This window comes from Nerophis lumbriciformis, linkage group LG26 (genome assembly GCF_033978685.3).
Source record: "Nerophis lumbriciformis linkage group LG26, RoL_Nlum_v2.1, whole genome shotgun sequence".
Classification (NCBI taxonomy): Eukaryota; Metazoa; Chordata; class Actinopteri; order Syngnathiformes; family Syngnathidae; genus Nerophis; species Nerophis lumbriciformis.
This window is the reverse complement of record NC_084573.2, coordinates 4376269-4393868: the sequence shown is the minus strand read 5'-3', so window position 1 is coordinate 4393868 and position 17600 is coordinate 4376269. Positions and strand designations below refer to the sequence as shown.

Genomic DNA, 17600 nt, shown 5'->3' with positions numbered 1-17600 from the left:
CAATATTAAAGTGAAATATGTGAGGATTTGTTTTATTATTTAGAAAAAAAGTTTGTAATGACATCTTGGCTGCCAAAACGAAGAAAAAGTCAACGCCAAAAATGGTAAAAAAAAAAGATTTTTCTTTTCAAGGACCTATCAAAACATGCATCAGTCTCCAAAACAATATAGTTGAGGGTGGAATGTGTGACTAATTAAAAGATGTATACGTTTAATGAAGTCTTCAATGATTGTTTTTGTCATCCTAAACAGAAACCCACATCCTGGCTGCCAAAACGAAGAAAAAGTGAACACCAAAAATGGTAAAAAAAAAAAAAGTGATTGAAAGCAAATCTTTATTCAGAAGTCAAACTACAATAAAAATACTTTAAAGTAATAAAAAAAAAAAAAAGAGCGCCCCCTTCAGTTTGCCGCCTGCTGGGCCTGCCGGCGTAGCAGCACGTAGATCTTCTCCTTGATCCAGTCCTTGTTGTACGGTTGGTACGTCTGCGTGTCGGTGCGATACCTGCGGGAGGAGGGGGGATGTTATCATCTTGGGCGAGGGGTTTCTATGGCGACGTGGCGGCGGCGCTTACACCAGGCAGCTGAGGTCGGACAGGTCGTCGATGAAGTCGAAGAGCTGGCTGATGTCGTACGTTATGGACGGGCTGTTGGGGTTCATCCTCTTCAAATGCTCCTCGTACATCTTGCACACACCTGAGTGCCACACCGTCATGTTTGCCTCGTTGGCCAGCCAGGCTAAATGTCACTCCAGCAGCACTGAGAGCAAACTGTCCCCAACTACCTCGAGGTAACGTCGCCATTGTCAACGCAAACAAAGACTCCGACTCAAAAAAAAACTGCTCCAAAGTACGTAAAGCAAGGCTCCGCTTTTACAAAAATGTGCTAGCTCGATGCTAATATACATTGGCTTTGCGATTGGTTAGCATTAGCAATTTTACACGGCGACTTCAACACCTCCAAATTTGTTGATGAAAACTACAACTGGTACTCCCTGATTGTGCGCTGCCGAACATGCTCCTCTGCTCGTTAAAGCAGCAATGTCATGACGACGGAGGGGTGGGGACCGCTACTTTTTAGAGGCGGTATAGTACCGAATATGATTCATTAGTAGCGCGGTACTATACTAGTACCCGTGTACCGTACAACCCTAATATAGCTTATGATAGTTTGTAAAAATAGTTTTATTTAGAAAAAAAGTTAGTGTAATATATTGACAAGAAGTTCTCATCATACAATAATTATGTCAGAATATTTTGAGAAAAAAGTTCAAATGTACAAGGAAAAATTATGCCATTTTACATGATTAAAGTCAAATATGTTGTGGAAAAAAGCTTTGCTTTTTTTTTTTTAAATAAAAGTTGCAATATTGTGAGAAAAACTGTCACAATAGGTTTTTTTTCACAATTTTCTGAAAAAAAAAAGTTATTTCCCAAGACAAAAATTATGTAACTTACAATATTAAAGTCAAATATATTAGGAAAATGTGTATTTTATTTAGAAAAAAAGTTAGTGTAATATGACAAGAAGTTCTCATTGTACAATAATTATGTCAGAATATTTTCAGAAAAAAGATCAAATGTACAAGAAAAAATTATGCCATTTTACATGATTAAAGTCAAATATATTAGGAAATGTTTTTATTTTATTTATGAAACAGTTCTCATTGCACAATATTATGTCAGAATATTTTGAGAAAAAAGATAAAAATTACCAGAAAAAATTATTCCATTTTACATGATTAAAGTCAAATATATTGTGGAAAAGTCAAATATATTGTGGAAAAAGTCCTACATTTTTTTTTTTTTATTAAATGTGAGAAAAGTTGTCGGACAAGCAATTTGTAGAGGGAAAACATTCTTTTTCAGGACAAAAATGATGTAATTTTACAATATTAAAGTCAAATATATTCAAAAAAATGTCATTTATCTAGAAAAAAAGTTTCTTATTGTACAATAATTATGTTGGAATATTTTTAAGAGGAAAAAAAAAAGTTCCAAGAAAAAAATTGCCATTTTACATGATTAAAGTCAAATTTATTGTGGAAAAAGTCCTACATTTTTTTGGAGTAAAAGTTGTCGGACAAGCAATTTTTTATCATTTTTCTGAGGGAAACATTCTTATTTTTCAGTACAAAAACTATGTAATTTTACAATATTAAAGTCAAATATTTTAGGAAAAATTTCATTTATCCAGAAAAAAGGTTCTTATTGTACAATAATTGTCAGAATATTTTGAGAAAAAAGATAAAAATTACAAGAAAAAAATAATGCAATTTTACATGATTAAAGTCAAATATATTGTGGAAAAAGTCCTAAAAAATTTTTATTTTTTTTTAAAGTTCAATGTTGTGAGAAAAGTTGTCGGACAAGCAATTTTTTAATAATTTTCTGAGGGAAAACATTCTTATTTTTCAGGACAAAAATTATGTAATTTTACAATATTAAAGTCAAATATATTAGGAAAAATGTCATTTATCTAGAAAAAAGGTTCTCGTTGTACAATAATTATGTTGGAATACTTCGAGACAAAAAAAATAAAAGTTCCAAGAAAAAAATATGCCATTTTACAAGATTAAAGTCAAATATATTGTGGAAAAAGTCCTACATTTTTTTTTTTTTAAACGTTCAATGTGAGAAAAGTTGTCGGACAAGCAATTTTTTATCATTTTTCTGAGGGAAACATTGTTATTTTTCAGTACAAAAATTATGTAATTTTACAATATTAAAGTCAAATATTTTAGGAAAAATTTCATTTATCTAGAAAAAGGTTCTTATGATTATGTCGGAATATTTTGAGTAAAAAGATAAAAATTACAAGAACAAATTATGCCATTTTACTTGATTAAAGTCAAATATTGTGGAAAAAGTCCTAAATTAAAAAAAAAAAAACCTTCAATGTGAGAAAAGTTGTCGGACAAGCAATTTGTATAATTTTTCTTAGGGAAAACATAATGTTTGTCCTGAAAAATAAGAATAATTTTACAATATTAAAGTCAAATATATTAGAAAAAATGTCATTTATCTAGAAAAAAGGTTCTTATTGTACAATAATTATGTCAGAATATTTTGACAAAAAAGACAAAAATTACAAGAAAAAATGATGCCATTTTACATGATTAAAGTCAAATATATTGTGGAAAAGTTTGTTGTTGTTTTTTAAATAAAAGTTGCAATATTGTGAGAAAAAGCTGTCATACAATATTTTTTTATTTACTGAGGAAATTATTTTACAAGACAACAATTGTGTAATTTTACAATATTGAAGTCAAATATATTAGGAAAAATGTCCTAAAGGAAACATTCTCATTGTACAATAATTATGTCAGAATATTTTGAGGAAAAATATAACAATTACACAAACAAATTACATGACTGAAGTCTAACATATTGTGGAAAAAGTTGCACTATTGTGAGAAAAAACTGTCGTATAAGAATTTTAATAATCTTCCGAGAAAAAGTTTTCACAAAAGAAAAATTATGTAATTTTATAATATTAAAGGCGATATTTTTATTTAGAAAAAAAGGAATATTGTGAGAAGAAGTTCTTATTGCACAATTATGTTGCAATATTTTGGAAAAAGGCATTATTTTTTGGGGGGGGGGGGGGTGCAATATTGTGAGAAAAGCTGTCATACAATAGTTTTTTTCACAATTTTCTGAAAAAAGTTATTTCCCAAGACAAACATTATGTAATTTGCAATATTAAAGTCAAATATGTTAGGAAAACATGTATAGTTTTATTTAGTTCTCATTGTACTAATTGTCAGAATATTTTGAGTAAAAAGATAAATTACCAGTGAAAATTATGCCATCTTACATGATTAAAGTAAAAAATTGTGGAAAAAGTCCCACATTTATAAAAAAAAAAAGTTCAATGTTGTGAGAAAAGTTGTCGGACAAGCAATTTGTATAATTTTCTGAGGGAAAACATTCTTACTTTTCAGGACAAAAATTATGTAATTTTACAATATTAAAGTCAAATATATTAGGAAAATTTTAATTTATCTAGAAAAAAGGTTCTTATTCTACAATAATTATGTCAGAATATTTTGAGTAAAAAGATTAAAATGACAAGAAAAAAATATGCCATTTTAAATGATTAAAGTCAAATATATTGTGGAAAAAGCCCTAAAAATGTTTTGAGAAAAAGTTCAAAGTTGTGAGAAAAGTTGTCGAACAAGCAATTTTTATAATTTTCTGAGGGAAAACATTCCTATTTTTCTGGACAAAAATTATGTAATTTTACAATATTAAAGTCAAATATATTAGAAAAAATGTCATTTATCTTGAAAAAAAGTTCTTATTCTACAATAATTATGTCAGAATATTTTGAGTAAAAAGATAAAAATGACAAGAAAAAAATATGCAATTTTACATGATTAAAGTCAAATATATTGTGGAAAAAGCCCTAAAAATGTTTTGAGAAAAAGTTCAAAGTTGTGAGAAAAGTTGTCGGACGAGCAATTTTTATAATTTTCTGAGGGAAAACATTCCTATTTTTCAGGACAAAAATTATGTAATTTTACAATATTAAAGTCAAATATATTAGAAAAAAATGTCATTTATCTTGAAAAAAGGTTCTTATTGTACAATAATTATGTCAGAATATTTTGAGAAAAAAGATCAAAGTTACAAGTAAAAAGATTAGACCTACTTGAAAAGATTCACAATGTTTTGTTTACAATGAGCACATTATGTAGAACATTTTGATATTTTTTACATTGTGAGAAAAACTTGACGAAAAATATTTTTTATGAATATGTATACCGTATTTTCCGCACCATAAGCCGCCCTGGGTTATAAGCCGCGCCTTCAATGAACGGCATATTTCAAAACTTTGTCCACCTATAAGCCGCCCCATGTTGTAAGCCGCATCTAACTGCGCTAAAGGAATGTCAAAAAAACAGTCAGATAGGTCAGTCAAACTTTAATAATATATTAAAAACCAGCGTGATGTGGGCGCGCATGGAGTCGTATATCAACATGGACGGAGCTGCGTGAAAAAAGCCACCCGGCCTCTTCGCGTAAACTTACCTTAACCACTCGCTCATCTTTTCTTCATCCATCCATCCCTTCGAGTTAGCTTTTATGATGACGCCGGCTGGAAAGGTCTCTTTTGGCAAGGTCTTCCTTTTGAATATCACCATGGGTGGAAGTTTCTGGCCATTAGCATGGCGAGCTAGAACCACAGTGAAGGATGACTTCTCATTCCCTGTGGTGCGAATATTCACCGTACGTGCTCCCGTTGTATCCACAGTGCGGTTCACAGGAATATCAAAAGTCAGTGGAACCTCGTCCATGTTGATAATGTTCTCTGGCCGGATCTTTTTTTCAGCTATCTTGTTTTGACAATATGCACGGAAAGTAGCCAGCTTTTCTTGAAAGTCTTTAGGCAGTTGCTGTGAAATAGTAGTCCGTGTGCGGATGGAGAGATTGCGTCTTTTCATGAACCGGAAACCTGTCGCTTAGTAGGAGCCATTTTGTGGTCTTTACAGATGTAAACACACAAAGGAAATGAAACGTAATATCCGCGCGCTTCTTCTTCTTCTACGCGGGCGGGTGGTTGCTTACAGTAGAAGAAGAAGCGCTTCCTCTTCTATGGGGGCGGGTGCTTACCTTGGCGGTTGCTTGCCGTAGAAGAAGAAGCACTTCCTCTTCTACGGGGAAAAAAGATGGCGGCTGTTTACCGTAGTTGCGAGACCTAAACTTTATGAAAATGAATCTTAATATTAATCCATATATAAAGCGCACCGGGTTATAAGCCGCACTGTCAGCTTTTGAGTAAATTTGTGGTTTTTAGGTGCGGCTAATAGTGCGGAAAATACGGTATATATACAGTATGTCAATTCACCTTGACTTGCCATTTCAAAGCAAGTTATCATCAAAAAACCAAACGCAAAGGCAATAATATAATGATACTTTTATATTCTTACATTCACTGTTACAAGTGGCCCTCTGACTGCGATGTGGCCCTCCATGAAAACAAGTTCCACACCCCTGCTCTAATAATGTGATACAAGAGTGTGTTGATTGACAGTCTAAAAGTAACACGTCTTCCTTCACTCGCTGTGTTCGCCCTTTTTATGTATAAAATAGAACAATCACAACTCTACATGGCAATCTTGCAGAGAAAAATGGCAATTAGGTTTTTTTCTCAAAATACTGCAGCCCCAACAAACACAAAAGTAGCACATTTTGGTCCCCAGTGGCTATTGTTGAATGTTACCTCTGTCATTGGACAATGTAGAAGAAAAAAGTGCACAAGCAAACACTAAAGAAGAGATTGACGGAGAGCTCACCTTCCATGCACTCGTTGACAGATTCATAGTCGGCGTACGTGCGTCCCTCCGGCCTCTTGGTGGGCTGCACCAGCAGGATGGTGTGTGACTATTCAAACATGGACAAGACCACTTGTCATTTTTCACTGACATCTTCATTCAGAAATGGCTTTTTTATTGTCTTGACTCTCAGACTGTGGCTCCATCTAGTGGTAGGCCAAATAATCGCTTTATTGACTACACAACTCCCAAAGGTATGTGCCATTTATTCTTAACTCTGCCTCTGCTGCCATCTCCTTTGTCACTTTAGCACTTTGTTCTGGTGTCTCGCTACAAAAGAGACTTTTTTTTTTTTTAAAGTGGGAATATTGTGGGTAAAACTTGTCCAAAAAAAAAAAAAGTCAAATATATATGGGGAGGGGGTGATAAGTTGCAAAATTGAGTAAAAAAGATGTGGTACAAGAACTGTTTGTAATTTTCTGAGAAAAAAGTGTTACTTTACAAGACAAAGTATGCAATTTTACAATGTTAAGGTCAAATATATGAGGAATTTTCTTTTTTTAGAAAAAAGTTTAGATAATTATGTAAGTTTACAATATTAAAGTCAAATATATTAGGAAAAATGTCATTTATCTAGAAAAAAGGTTATTATTGTACAATAATTATGTCGGAATATTTTGAGAAAAAATATAAAAGTTAGCCATTTTGACCTACTTGAATGGATTCACAAAGTTGTGGCCTAAATTACAATGAGCACATTATGTAGAAGACGCTAATTCATTTTCATATTTTTTACATTGTGAGAAAAACTTGGCGAAAAATATTTTTTAGTAATATTCATAGGATTAAAGTCAAATATTTAGTGAAACAACTCTCCTCCCCCAAAGAAAACCCTGAAATATTGTGAGGGAAAATGTTTTACAAGAATTTTGAGGAAATATTTGAAAAAAATATATTTTGAGAAAAACTTTATTTTTTTTAACTATGCCATTTCACATGATTCAAGTCAAATATATTGTGGGAAATGTCCTACTTTTTATTTCAAATAAAGTTTGGCTGCCAAAACGAAGAAAAAGGAAACGCCAAAAATGGTTAAAAAAGAACCTGATTTTTCTTTTCAAGGACCTATCAAAACATGCATCAGTCTCCAAAACAATATAGTTGTGACTAATTAAAAGATGTATACATTTAATGAAGTCTTCAATGATTGTTTTTGTCATCCTAAACAGAAACCCACATTCTGGCTGCCAAAACGAAGAAAAAGTGAACGCCAAAAATGGTAAAAAAGTGATTGAAAGCAAATCTTTATTCAGAAGTCAAACTACAATAAAAATACTTTAAAGTAAACCCTGCAATATTGTGAGGAAAAAATGTTTTACAAGAATTGTGGATAAATATTTTAAGAAAAAAGTTTTTTTGAAAAAAAAAATTGCCATTTTACATGTTTAAAGTCAAATATATTGTGGAAAAATTCCTACATTTTTGGGGTAAAAAAATGAAAGAAAATTTGAAAAATTTGTGAGGGAATTTTTTTTATTTTACAGGACAAAAAATATGTAATTTTACAATATTAAAGACAAACATTAGGAAACATGTCATTTATCTAGAAAAAAGGTTTTCATCGTACAATAATTGTCGGAATATATTGAGAAAAAATTATGCCAATTTACATGATTAAAGTCGAATATATTTGGGAAAAAAAGTTGCAATATTGTGAGAAAAAACTGTCATACAAGAATTTTCTTTTTTTTTTAGAAAAAAGTTTTTAATAATTTCTCATTGTACAATAATTAGGTTGGAATATTTTTTTTTTAAAAAGAAAGAAAAAATTTTACATGATGAAAATCAAATGTATTGTGGAAAAAGACAATTGTTTTGTGGGTGGTAAGTTGTAATATTGTGAGAAAAAAAACGTCATACAATCATTTTTAATAATTAAAAAAAGAAGATATTTCCCAAGACAACAATTATGTAATTTTACAATATTACAATCAAATGTATTAGGAAAACTGTCATTTTTTTATTTCGAAAAAAAAAGTTAGTGTAATATTGTGAGGAAAAAAAGTTCTCATTGTACAATAATTGTCAGAATATTTTGAGAAAAAAGATATTTCCCAAGACAACAATTATGTAATTTTACAATATTACAAACAAATTTATTAGGAAAACTGTAATTTTATTATTTCGAAAAAAAGTTAGTGTAATATTGTGAGGAAAAAAGTTCTCATTGTATAATAATTGTCAGAATATTTTGAGAAAAAAGATAACATTTACAAGAAAAAAATATGCCATTTTACATGTTTAAAGTCAAATATATTGTGGAAAAAGTCCTACATTTTTGGGGTAAAAAAATGAAAGAAAATTTGAAAAATTTGTGAGGGAATTTTTTTAATTTTACAGGACAAAAAATATGTAATTTTACAATATTAAAGTCAAACATTAGGAAACATGTCATTTATCTAGAAAAAAGGTTTTCATCGTACAATAATTGTCAGAATATATTGAGAAAAAATGATGCCAATTTACATGATTAAAGTCGAATATATTTGGGGGAAAAAGTTGCAATATTGTGAGAAAAAACTGTCATACAAGAATTTTCTTTTTTTAGAAAAAAGTTTTTAATAATTTCTCATTGTACAATAATTAGGTTGGAATATTTTAAGAAAAAAAGACAACATTTACAAGAATAATTTTACATGATGAAAATCAAATTTATTGTGGAAAAAGACAATTGTTTTGTGGGTGGTAAGTTGTAATATTGTGAGAAAAAACCCGTCATACAATCATTTTTAATAATTTTTTGAAAAAAAAAAAGATATTTCCCAAGACAACAATTATGTAATTTTACAATATTACAATCAAATTTATTAGAAAAACTGTCTTTTTTTTTTATTTCGAAAAAAAAGTTAGTGTAATATTGTGAGGAAAAAAAGTTCTCATTGTACAATAATTGTCAGAATATTTTCAGAAAAAAGATATTTCCCAAGACAACAATTATGTAATTTTACAATATTACAATCAAATTTATTAGGAAAACTGTCATTTTTTTATTTCGAAAAAAAGTTAGTGTAATATTGTGAGGAAAAAAGTTCTCATTGTACAATAATTGTCAGAATATTTTGAGAAAAAAAGATAACATTTACAAGAAAAAAAAATGCTATTTTACATGATTAAAGTCAAATATATTGTGAGAAAAAAACTGTCATAAGAATTTTTAGTAATCTTCTGAGAAAAAAATGTATTTCAGAAAAGAAAAATTATGTAATTTTACAATATTAAAGGCAATATTTTTATTATTTAGAAAAAAATTAATATTGTGAGAAAAAGTTCTTATTGCACAATTATGTTGGAATATTTTGGAAAAAGGCATTATATTTTTGGGGAGGAAAAAGTTGCCATATAAGAATTTGTAATAAGTTTCTGACAAATGTTATTTTACAAGACAACAATTATGTAATTTTACAATATTAAGGACCAATATATTAGGAAAAATGCAATATTGTGAAAAAAAAGTTATAGGTTAATATTTTTAAAGAAAAGGATGTATGGGACAAATTTCATTTTTTTATTTAGGAAGAAGTTCTCCTTGCACAATAATTATGTCAGAATATTTTTTTTTAGAAAAAAGATAACATATACAAGAAAAACATATGCCATTTTACATGATTAAAGTCAAATATATATTGTGGAAAAAGTTATATTTTTGAGGGGGTGAAAGGTTGCAATATTGAGTGAAAAAGATGTGGTACAAGAATTGTTTGTAATTTTCTGAGAAAAAAGTGTTACTTTACAAGACAAAGTATGCAATTTTACAATATTAAGGTCAAACATATGAGGAATTTTCTTTTTTTAGAAAAAAGTTTTTAATAATTTCTCATTGTACAATAATTAGGTTGGAATATTTTAAGAAAAAAAGACAACATTTACAAGAAAAATTTTACATGATGAAAATCAAATGTATTGTGGAAAAAGACAATTGTTTTGTGGGTGGTAAGTTGTAATATTGTGAGAAAAAACCCGCCATACAATCATTTTTAATAATAAAAAAAAAAAAAAAAAGATATTTCCCAAGACAACAATTATGTAATTTTACAATATTAAATTCAAATTTATTAGGAAAATTGTCATTTTTTTATTTCGAAAAAAAGTTAGTGTAATATTGTGAGGAAAAAAGTTCTCATTGTACAATAATTGTCAGAATATTTTGAGGAAAAAAAGATAACATTTACAAGAAAAAAAATGCTATTTTACATGATTAAAGTCAAATATATTGTGAGAAAAAAACTGTCATAAGAATTTTTAGTAATCTTCTGAGAAAAAAATGTATTTCAGAAAAGAAAAATTATGTAATTTTACAATATTAAAGGCAATATTTTTATTATTTAGAAAACAATTAATATTGTGAGAAAAAGTTCTTATTGCACAATTATGTTGGAATATTTTGGAAAAAGGCATTATATTTTTGGGGAGGAAAAAGTTGCCCTATAAGAATTTGTAATAAGTTTCTGAGAAATGTTATTTTACAAGACAATTATGTAATTGTACAATATTAAGGACAAATATATTAGGAAAAATGCAATATTGTGAAAAAAGTTATAGGTTAATATTTTTAAAGAAAAGGACGCATGGGAAAAATTTCATTTTTTTATTCAGGAAAAAGTTCTCCTTGCACAATAATTATGCCAGAATATTTTTTTTTGAAAAAAGATAACATTTACAAGAAAAAAATATGCAATTTTACATGATTAAAGTCAAATATATATTGTGGAAAAAGTTATATTTTTGGGAGGATGAAAAGTTGCAATATTGAGTGAAAAAGATGTGGTACAAGAATTGTTTGTAATTTTCTGAAAAAAAAGTGTAATTTTACAATATCGACGTCCCACTGGGGTGAGTTTTCCCTTGCCCTTATGTGGGCTCTGTACCGAGGATGCCGTTGTGGCTTGTGCAGCCCTTTGAGACACTTGTGATTTAGGGCTATATAAATAAACATTGATAGATTGCATTGATTGATACAATATTAAAGACAAATATATTAGGAAAAATGCAATATTGTGGAAAAAAAAAAGTTATAGGTTATTAGAAAAAGATGTACAGGTTTTACACGGCTAAAGTCAAATATATTGTGGAAAAATGTCAAATATTTGTAGAAAAAAAAAAGTAATTTAGTATATACAACAAACCAAAAAAGTAGTAACTTGGTATATACAGCAAACCAAAAAAGTAGTAACTTAGTATATACAACAAACCAAAAAAGTAGTAACTTAGTATATACAACAAACCAAAAAAGTAGTAATTTAGTATATACAACAAACCAAAAAAGTAGTAATTTAGTATATACAACAAACCAAAAAAGTAGTAACTTAGTATATACAACAAACCAAAAAAGTAGTAATTTGGTATATACAACAAACCAAAAAAGTAGTAATTTAGTATATACACCAAACCAAAAAAGTAGTAATTTGGTATATACAACAAACCAAAAAAGTAGTAATTTAGTATATACAACAAACCAAAAAAGTAGTAATTTAGTATATACAACAAACCAAAAAAGTAGTAATTTAGTATATACAACCATCCAAAAAAGTAGTAACTTCGTATATAGGGCAGGGCCGACATCCGGGCAACTGAGCTACATACGGGTTCTTCGAGCCATAGCAACCTGACTGGCGTTGAAAACAAACCGTCGCCATTACTCTTTAACCTGTCGACCTGCGCTGATTAAACCCGTCATTCTGCCTCCAAAATGCCAAAAAACTGTGTTGTTTTTGGTTGTGCAAACCACAACTGGAAACAGGGGAAACAAAGGTCGTATTTTGTTCTGCCAAAGCGTGCTAAAAGCCCACAGAGACGAGACAAATGGCTCGCAGCTTTACACCGGGAAAACGAGGACGGTTCTCGCTGGAGTCCCCCAAAATCCCGGGTCGTGTGTTCGGATCACTTCGTTTCTGGTAAATATAAGGAACAAAAATCCACCTTCTTAACCACAACTTGGCTATACCGTCCATGCTAATGTTGAACCCGTTGAATTTTTACTGAATAACGTTCGACAGCTGAAGTTGTCGTTGTTGCACAACAATAACATACGGTATAAAGGCTATTTTCGAAAACCGGTTTCATTTAAATTTGCACTTAACGGTTGGGTTTTTAAAAACCAATAAACCCTATAATTTTCATGTTGCCATTTAATCAACTTTTCAAGACAGTCGTAAAATGCTGTCTGCAAGTCTCCTTTGTTGTAATCAAACATTACTTGTAGTTGTAGCCCTCAAATATCTCAATTTTTATGTGATTTATTCGTTATATAACAACCGAAGCTAACAACCGACCTGGTGCGCTTGTGAGGTAGACATAAAGATTTCCAAATTCCATGTCCGGCCATTGTGTAGGATTATCAGTCCACGCATCTGCTGGAAGGCGGTAAGGGCAGTCGTTTAATCCAACTACAGAACATTTTAACTCGTATCTTAACCTAGCCTCACTGGAAAGACTATTTACATAATCATACGCCATTTAGAACAGTTTAAAATGCCGTGAAACCTCGTTAAATGCCTTTTCTGTCAATGCTGTGTTCGCTGTGAGCTGGTTTGTTTTCAACGAATTCAATATGGCGACCGCGTTGCTAGGGGATTGGAGGGCGGAAGTGACGTAGGTCCGCCCTCGCCCATAACGTCTTCACCGTCAGACGCCATCTTGCTTTATCCTGCAGTGTTGTCAGATCTCGCGAGAGAAACATAAAGCAGCTCTCTCTTCCAGATCTCGCGAGAGAAACAAGTACAACCAGCTCCCCACCCCCGGTACAACTATTTTATTATATACTATTTACTTATTCTGAAAATAAAAGTAAACTTGTCCATTTTACATTTTCAAAACAAAGACATACAACTTATTTCCGTAAAAATATTCAAATATTTAATATTTACATAATCATACGCCATTTAGAACAGTTTAAAATGCCGTGAAACCTCGTTAAATGCCTTTTCTGTCAATGCTGTGTTCGCTGTGAGCTGGTTTGTTTTCAACGAATTCAATATGGCGACCGGTTGCTAGGGGATTGGCAGGCGGAAGTGACGTAGGTCCGCCCTCGCCTATACAACAAACCAAAAAAGTAGTAACTTAGTATATGTTTTGCTTTATTCATTATTGACGTGTTTCTTGCTACTTTATGTTGTATATTTTTTACATGAGATTTCCAGTTCAATTTATCATCAATCATTATAAACCTAGACATTTGGTTTCATTTACTCTTTCAATTTCTATTCAGTCTATTTGTATTTGTGTGTGACTTTCTCATCTACTGTTACCAAATAGCATTATCTTGGTTTTACTGAGATTCAAAGATAGCTTTGATTGATTGCAACTGTTATTACTAGATGGCACAGTACAGTACATATTTATTAGTAGATTACACAGTAAGTACATATTTATTAGTAGATTACAAAGTAAGTACATATTTATTAGTAGATTACACAGTACATACAGTACATATTTATTAGTTGATTACACAGTAAGTACATATGTATGAGTAGATTACACAGTAAGTACATATTTATGAGTAGATTACACAGTAAGTACATATTTATGAGTAGATTGCACAGTAAGTACATATTTATTAGTAGATTACACAGTAAGTACATATTCCGTACAATTGACCACTAAATGGTAACAAGTTTTTCAACTTGTTTAACTCGGGGTCCACGTTAATCCACTCATGGTAGCTGACAATTTAACGGCGTGTTTTGCAAATTACAAACAAAAGCGTAATGAAATGATAACAATATGTATGTGTAGTTCTATATGTGGTGTTTATTCAGCTAAACACACCACATGTTTATGCTAACATGTTTATGCTAACATTAGCGGACTGCTATCAAGTTTCGCGAGTCACATTCATTGAAATCGGTAAAACGATAATAAAAACATCAGTTTAACATTTAGAAAGGAGCGTTCTCTAAGCGCGGCGCACCTACCATGCTTTAAATGTAGTTTCCGCTCGCTTTGTTGGGAGTTTTCTTCGTAACTTCAAACCGTCTGCGTCTTAAACACGACTTGACCTTGTGACACCGGAAGTACAATGTGAAGAGGTCAAATTTAATGATTCCAATTGTTTTTAGAAATTAGATTTTGCTCGATATTTAAATCAAGAATTGTTTTTTCTTGTGTTTTTACCGTTTATTTAAGGATATTTTATGTGAACATTATATCGTAGTCGTAGGTGCCACAGACATCTTATACGCAGCATTGGCTGCTGTGACGCGAGAAATTGGGCCGCCATCTTGAAGTGGTGATGAGGAGCCGGCGAGCAGCCTAAGCTGACAGTTGGCAGGTAGAAAACTATTTTTTGATTGAATTTTGATTGAAACTTTTATTAGTAGATTGCACAGTACAGTACATATTCCGTACAATTGACCACTTAATGGTAACACCCCAATAAGTTTTTCAACTTGTCCACGTTAATCATACTTGCCAACCCTCCCGGATTTTCCGGGAGACTCCCGAAATTCAGCGCCTCTCCCGAAAACCTCCCGGGACAAATTTTCTCCCGAAAATCTCCCGAAATTCAGGTGGGAGGGGGCGTGGCCTCCAGCTCCATGCGGACCTGAGTGACGTGTTGACAGCCTGTTCTCACGTCCGCTTTCCCACCATATAAACAGCTAATGATCGAGGGCGAGTTCTTGGTTTCTTATGTGAGTTTATTGTTAGGCAGTTTCATTAACGTCCTCCCAGCGCGGTAACAACACACAACAACAGCAGTCAAGTTTTCGTCCCCCGTAAAGCAGTTCGTCTGCCGTAAACAGCAATGTTGTGACACTTTTAAACAGGACAATACTGCCATCTACTGTACATGCATATGTGACCCACCCATAATGTGTCACATTTTTGTGTTGATTTATTTATTTTATTTTGTGGTTTGAATTCGTTTTTGGAGCTGTCATTACACATTTATCAGTATTCACATTGGTCAGTAGGGGGCAGTAGGGCGTTTCTTCCCAATTGAATGCTATCACCTGCAGACCGGAAGTGTCTTGTCATTCTGATGAGAGCGACCAGTCTGTGAACAATTGAAACGTCCTGTGTGCTTTTTCCTCCTGTATAACAGGTTAGTTTTGGTAAATCAACTCACTGAATAATATCCATGTGATCTTTATAAGTTTAAGTACACATTCTGATGGTGGAGCCTCACTCTAAAGTGTTTGTGAGTTGTAGTTTGTATTTGTGAATGAATCCAGTGCACAGCTGCAGTAATCAATACAAAAAGGCGACGTGAGTGCGCAATGTTTATATAGGAACTTCTGATCCTAATTCAGACTCCCAAATTAGAGCTCCCGTTTTCTTATTGATTTTATAATGTATATTTGTATAATGTGTGTGTTCTGAAATAGTGACAGAGAATAGAACAAGGATGGACAATTCAAACCTTAACTCAACAATGAGTAGATGAGTGTTATGTGTGTGTATGTGTAAATAAATGAACACTGAAATTCAAGTATTTCTTTTATATATATATATATATATATATATATATATATATATATATATATATATATATATATATATATATATATATATATATATATATATATATACATATATATATATATATATGTAATAAAAAAAAAATATATATAGCTAGAATTCACTGAAAGTCAAGTATTTCTTATATATATATATCTTAACCACGCCCCCCATCCCCCACCTCCCGAAATCGGAGGTCTCAAGGTTGGCAAGTATGACGTTAATCAATTCATGGTACAAATATATACTATCAGCATAATACAGTCATCACACAAGGTAATCATCAGAGTATATACATTGAATTATTTACATTATTTACAAACAAAGATGATGGTGTTCAGCGTTTTCCTGCTCAAATGAGCGGACTGTTGAAAATAGGAATCGGGGGATTACTTTTCACAAGCAAGATTTAACATTGACGTTCTATTGGTTGTATTTTGTGAAAAAAAAATATTACCACAGACTTGAGAAGGAGCAAAGATCTTCAATAGCGGAGGTACAATGTGAAGAGGTCAAAAATAATTATTGGAATTGTTTTTAGAAATTAGATTTTGCTCGACATTTAAATCAATAATTGTTTGGTTTTTTTACCGTTTATTTAAGGATCTTTCATTTGAACATTATATCGTAGTCTTGGGTACCATAGACATCTTATAAGTAGACGCAGCATAGTATGTATTTGTACCATGAATTGATTAACGTGGACCCCGACTTAAACAAGTTGAAAAACTTATTGGGGTGTTACCATTTAGTGGTCAATTGTACGGAATATGTACTGTACTGTGTAATCTACTAATAGAAGTTTCAATCAATCAATCAAAAACAGTACAGTACATATTCCGTACAATTGACCACTAAATGGTAACACCCCAATAAGTTTTTCAACTTGTTTAAGTTGGGGTCCACGTTAACCAATTCATGGTACAAATATATACTATCAGCATAATACAGTCATCACACAAGTTAATCATCAGAGTATATACATTGAATTATTTACATTATTTGGTGTTCAGCGTTTTCCTGCTCAAATGAGCAGACTGTTGAAAATAGGAATCGGGGGATTACTTTTCACAAGTAAGATTTAACATTGACGTTCTATTGGTTGTATTTTGTGAAAAGAATATTACCACAGAGTTGAGAAGGAGCAAAGATCTTCGATAGTACTGAAATCGTAGCCGCTTTTTGATTGGAACTTTTATTAGTAGATTGCACAGTACAGTACATATTCCGTACAATTGAACACTAAATGGTAACACCCTTGTTTAAGTCGGGGTCCACGTTAATCAATTCATGGTAAACAAGCTAGCAAACAAGAGTATGAGCATAATAGAATTGCTTGTCAATGAAATTAATTACATTTAAAAATGTCATACTTGAATAACATAAAGTTGAAATAAATGATTGTGACACCTAAAACAAAATTCACCAGCCGCCACTGATTATGATGCATTCTCATTTTAGGCAAAGTATAAGACAATACTTTCTTAACAGTATGATTGTAACTAGGAATAAGTCTTCAAGTAACTAACATTGTTGGGTAAGACATACTTTGGTTTTATTCTGAATCCAGTGAAACAGATTGGTGGTCTTAGCTCAGGCCTGGGCAATTATTTTGCCTCGGGGGACCACATTTAGAGGAAAAAAATGTGTCTGGGGGCCGGTATGTCTGATTTTTAGGAACACTAATACAGAACCTCACAATAATGTATGATTGAATGCTAAAAATGTTATGACAGATCGCCTTAAAAAACGGAATGGAATTTTAATTTTTTTTACTGAATGAGACACCCAGAATGTACATGGA

The 17600-nt window shown here is 31.5% G+C and overlaps 1 protein-coding gene across 1 annotated transcript; it reads right to left on the bottom strand.

Annotated features, from left to right (window-relative positions):
* Positions 1-318: 318 nt before the first annotated feature.
* Positions 319-14348, bottom strand: LOC133623596 (enhancer of rudimentary homolog). The gene is made up of 4 exons (XM_061986817.2): positions 14251-14348; positions 6302-6389; positions 576-696; positions 319-505 (listed from the first exon to the last, which is right to left on the bottom strand). The coding sequence occupies exons 1-4, from the start codon at positions 14251-14253 to the stop codon at positions 403-405; spliced, it is 315 nt and encodes a 104-aa protein (XP_061842801.1). The 5' UTR covers positions 14254-14348; the 3' UTR covers positions 319-402.
* Between the last annotated feature and the right edge of the window lie 3252 nt (positions 14349-17600).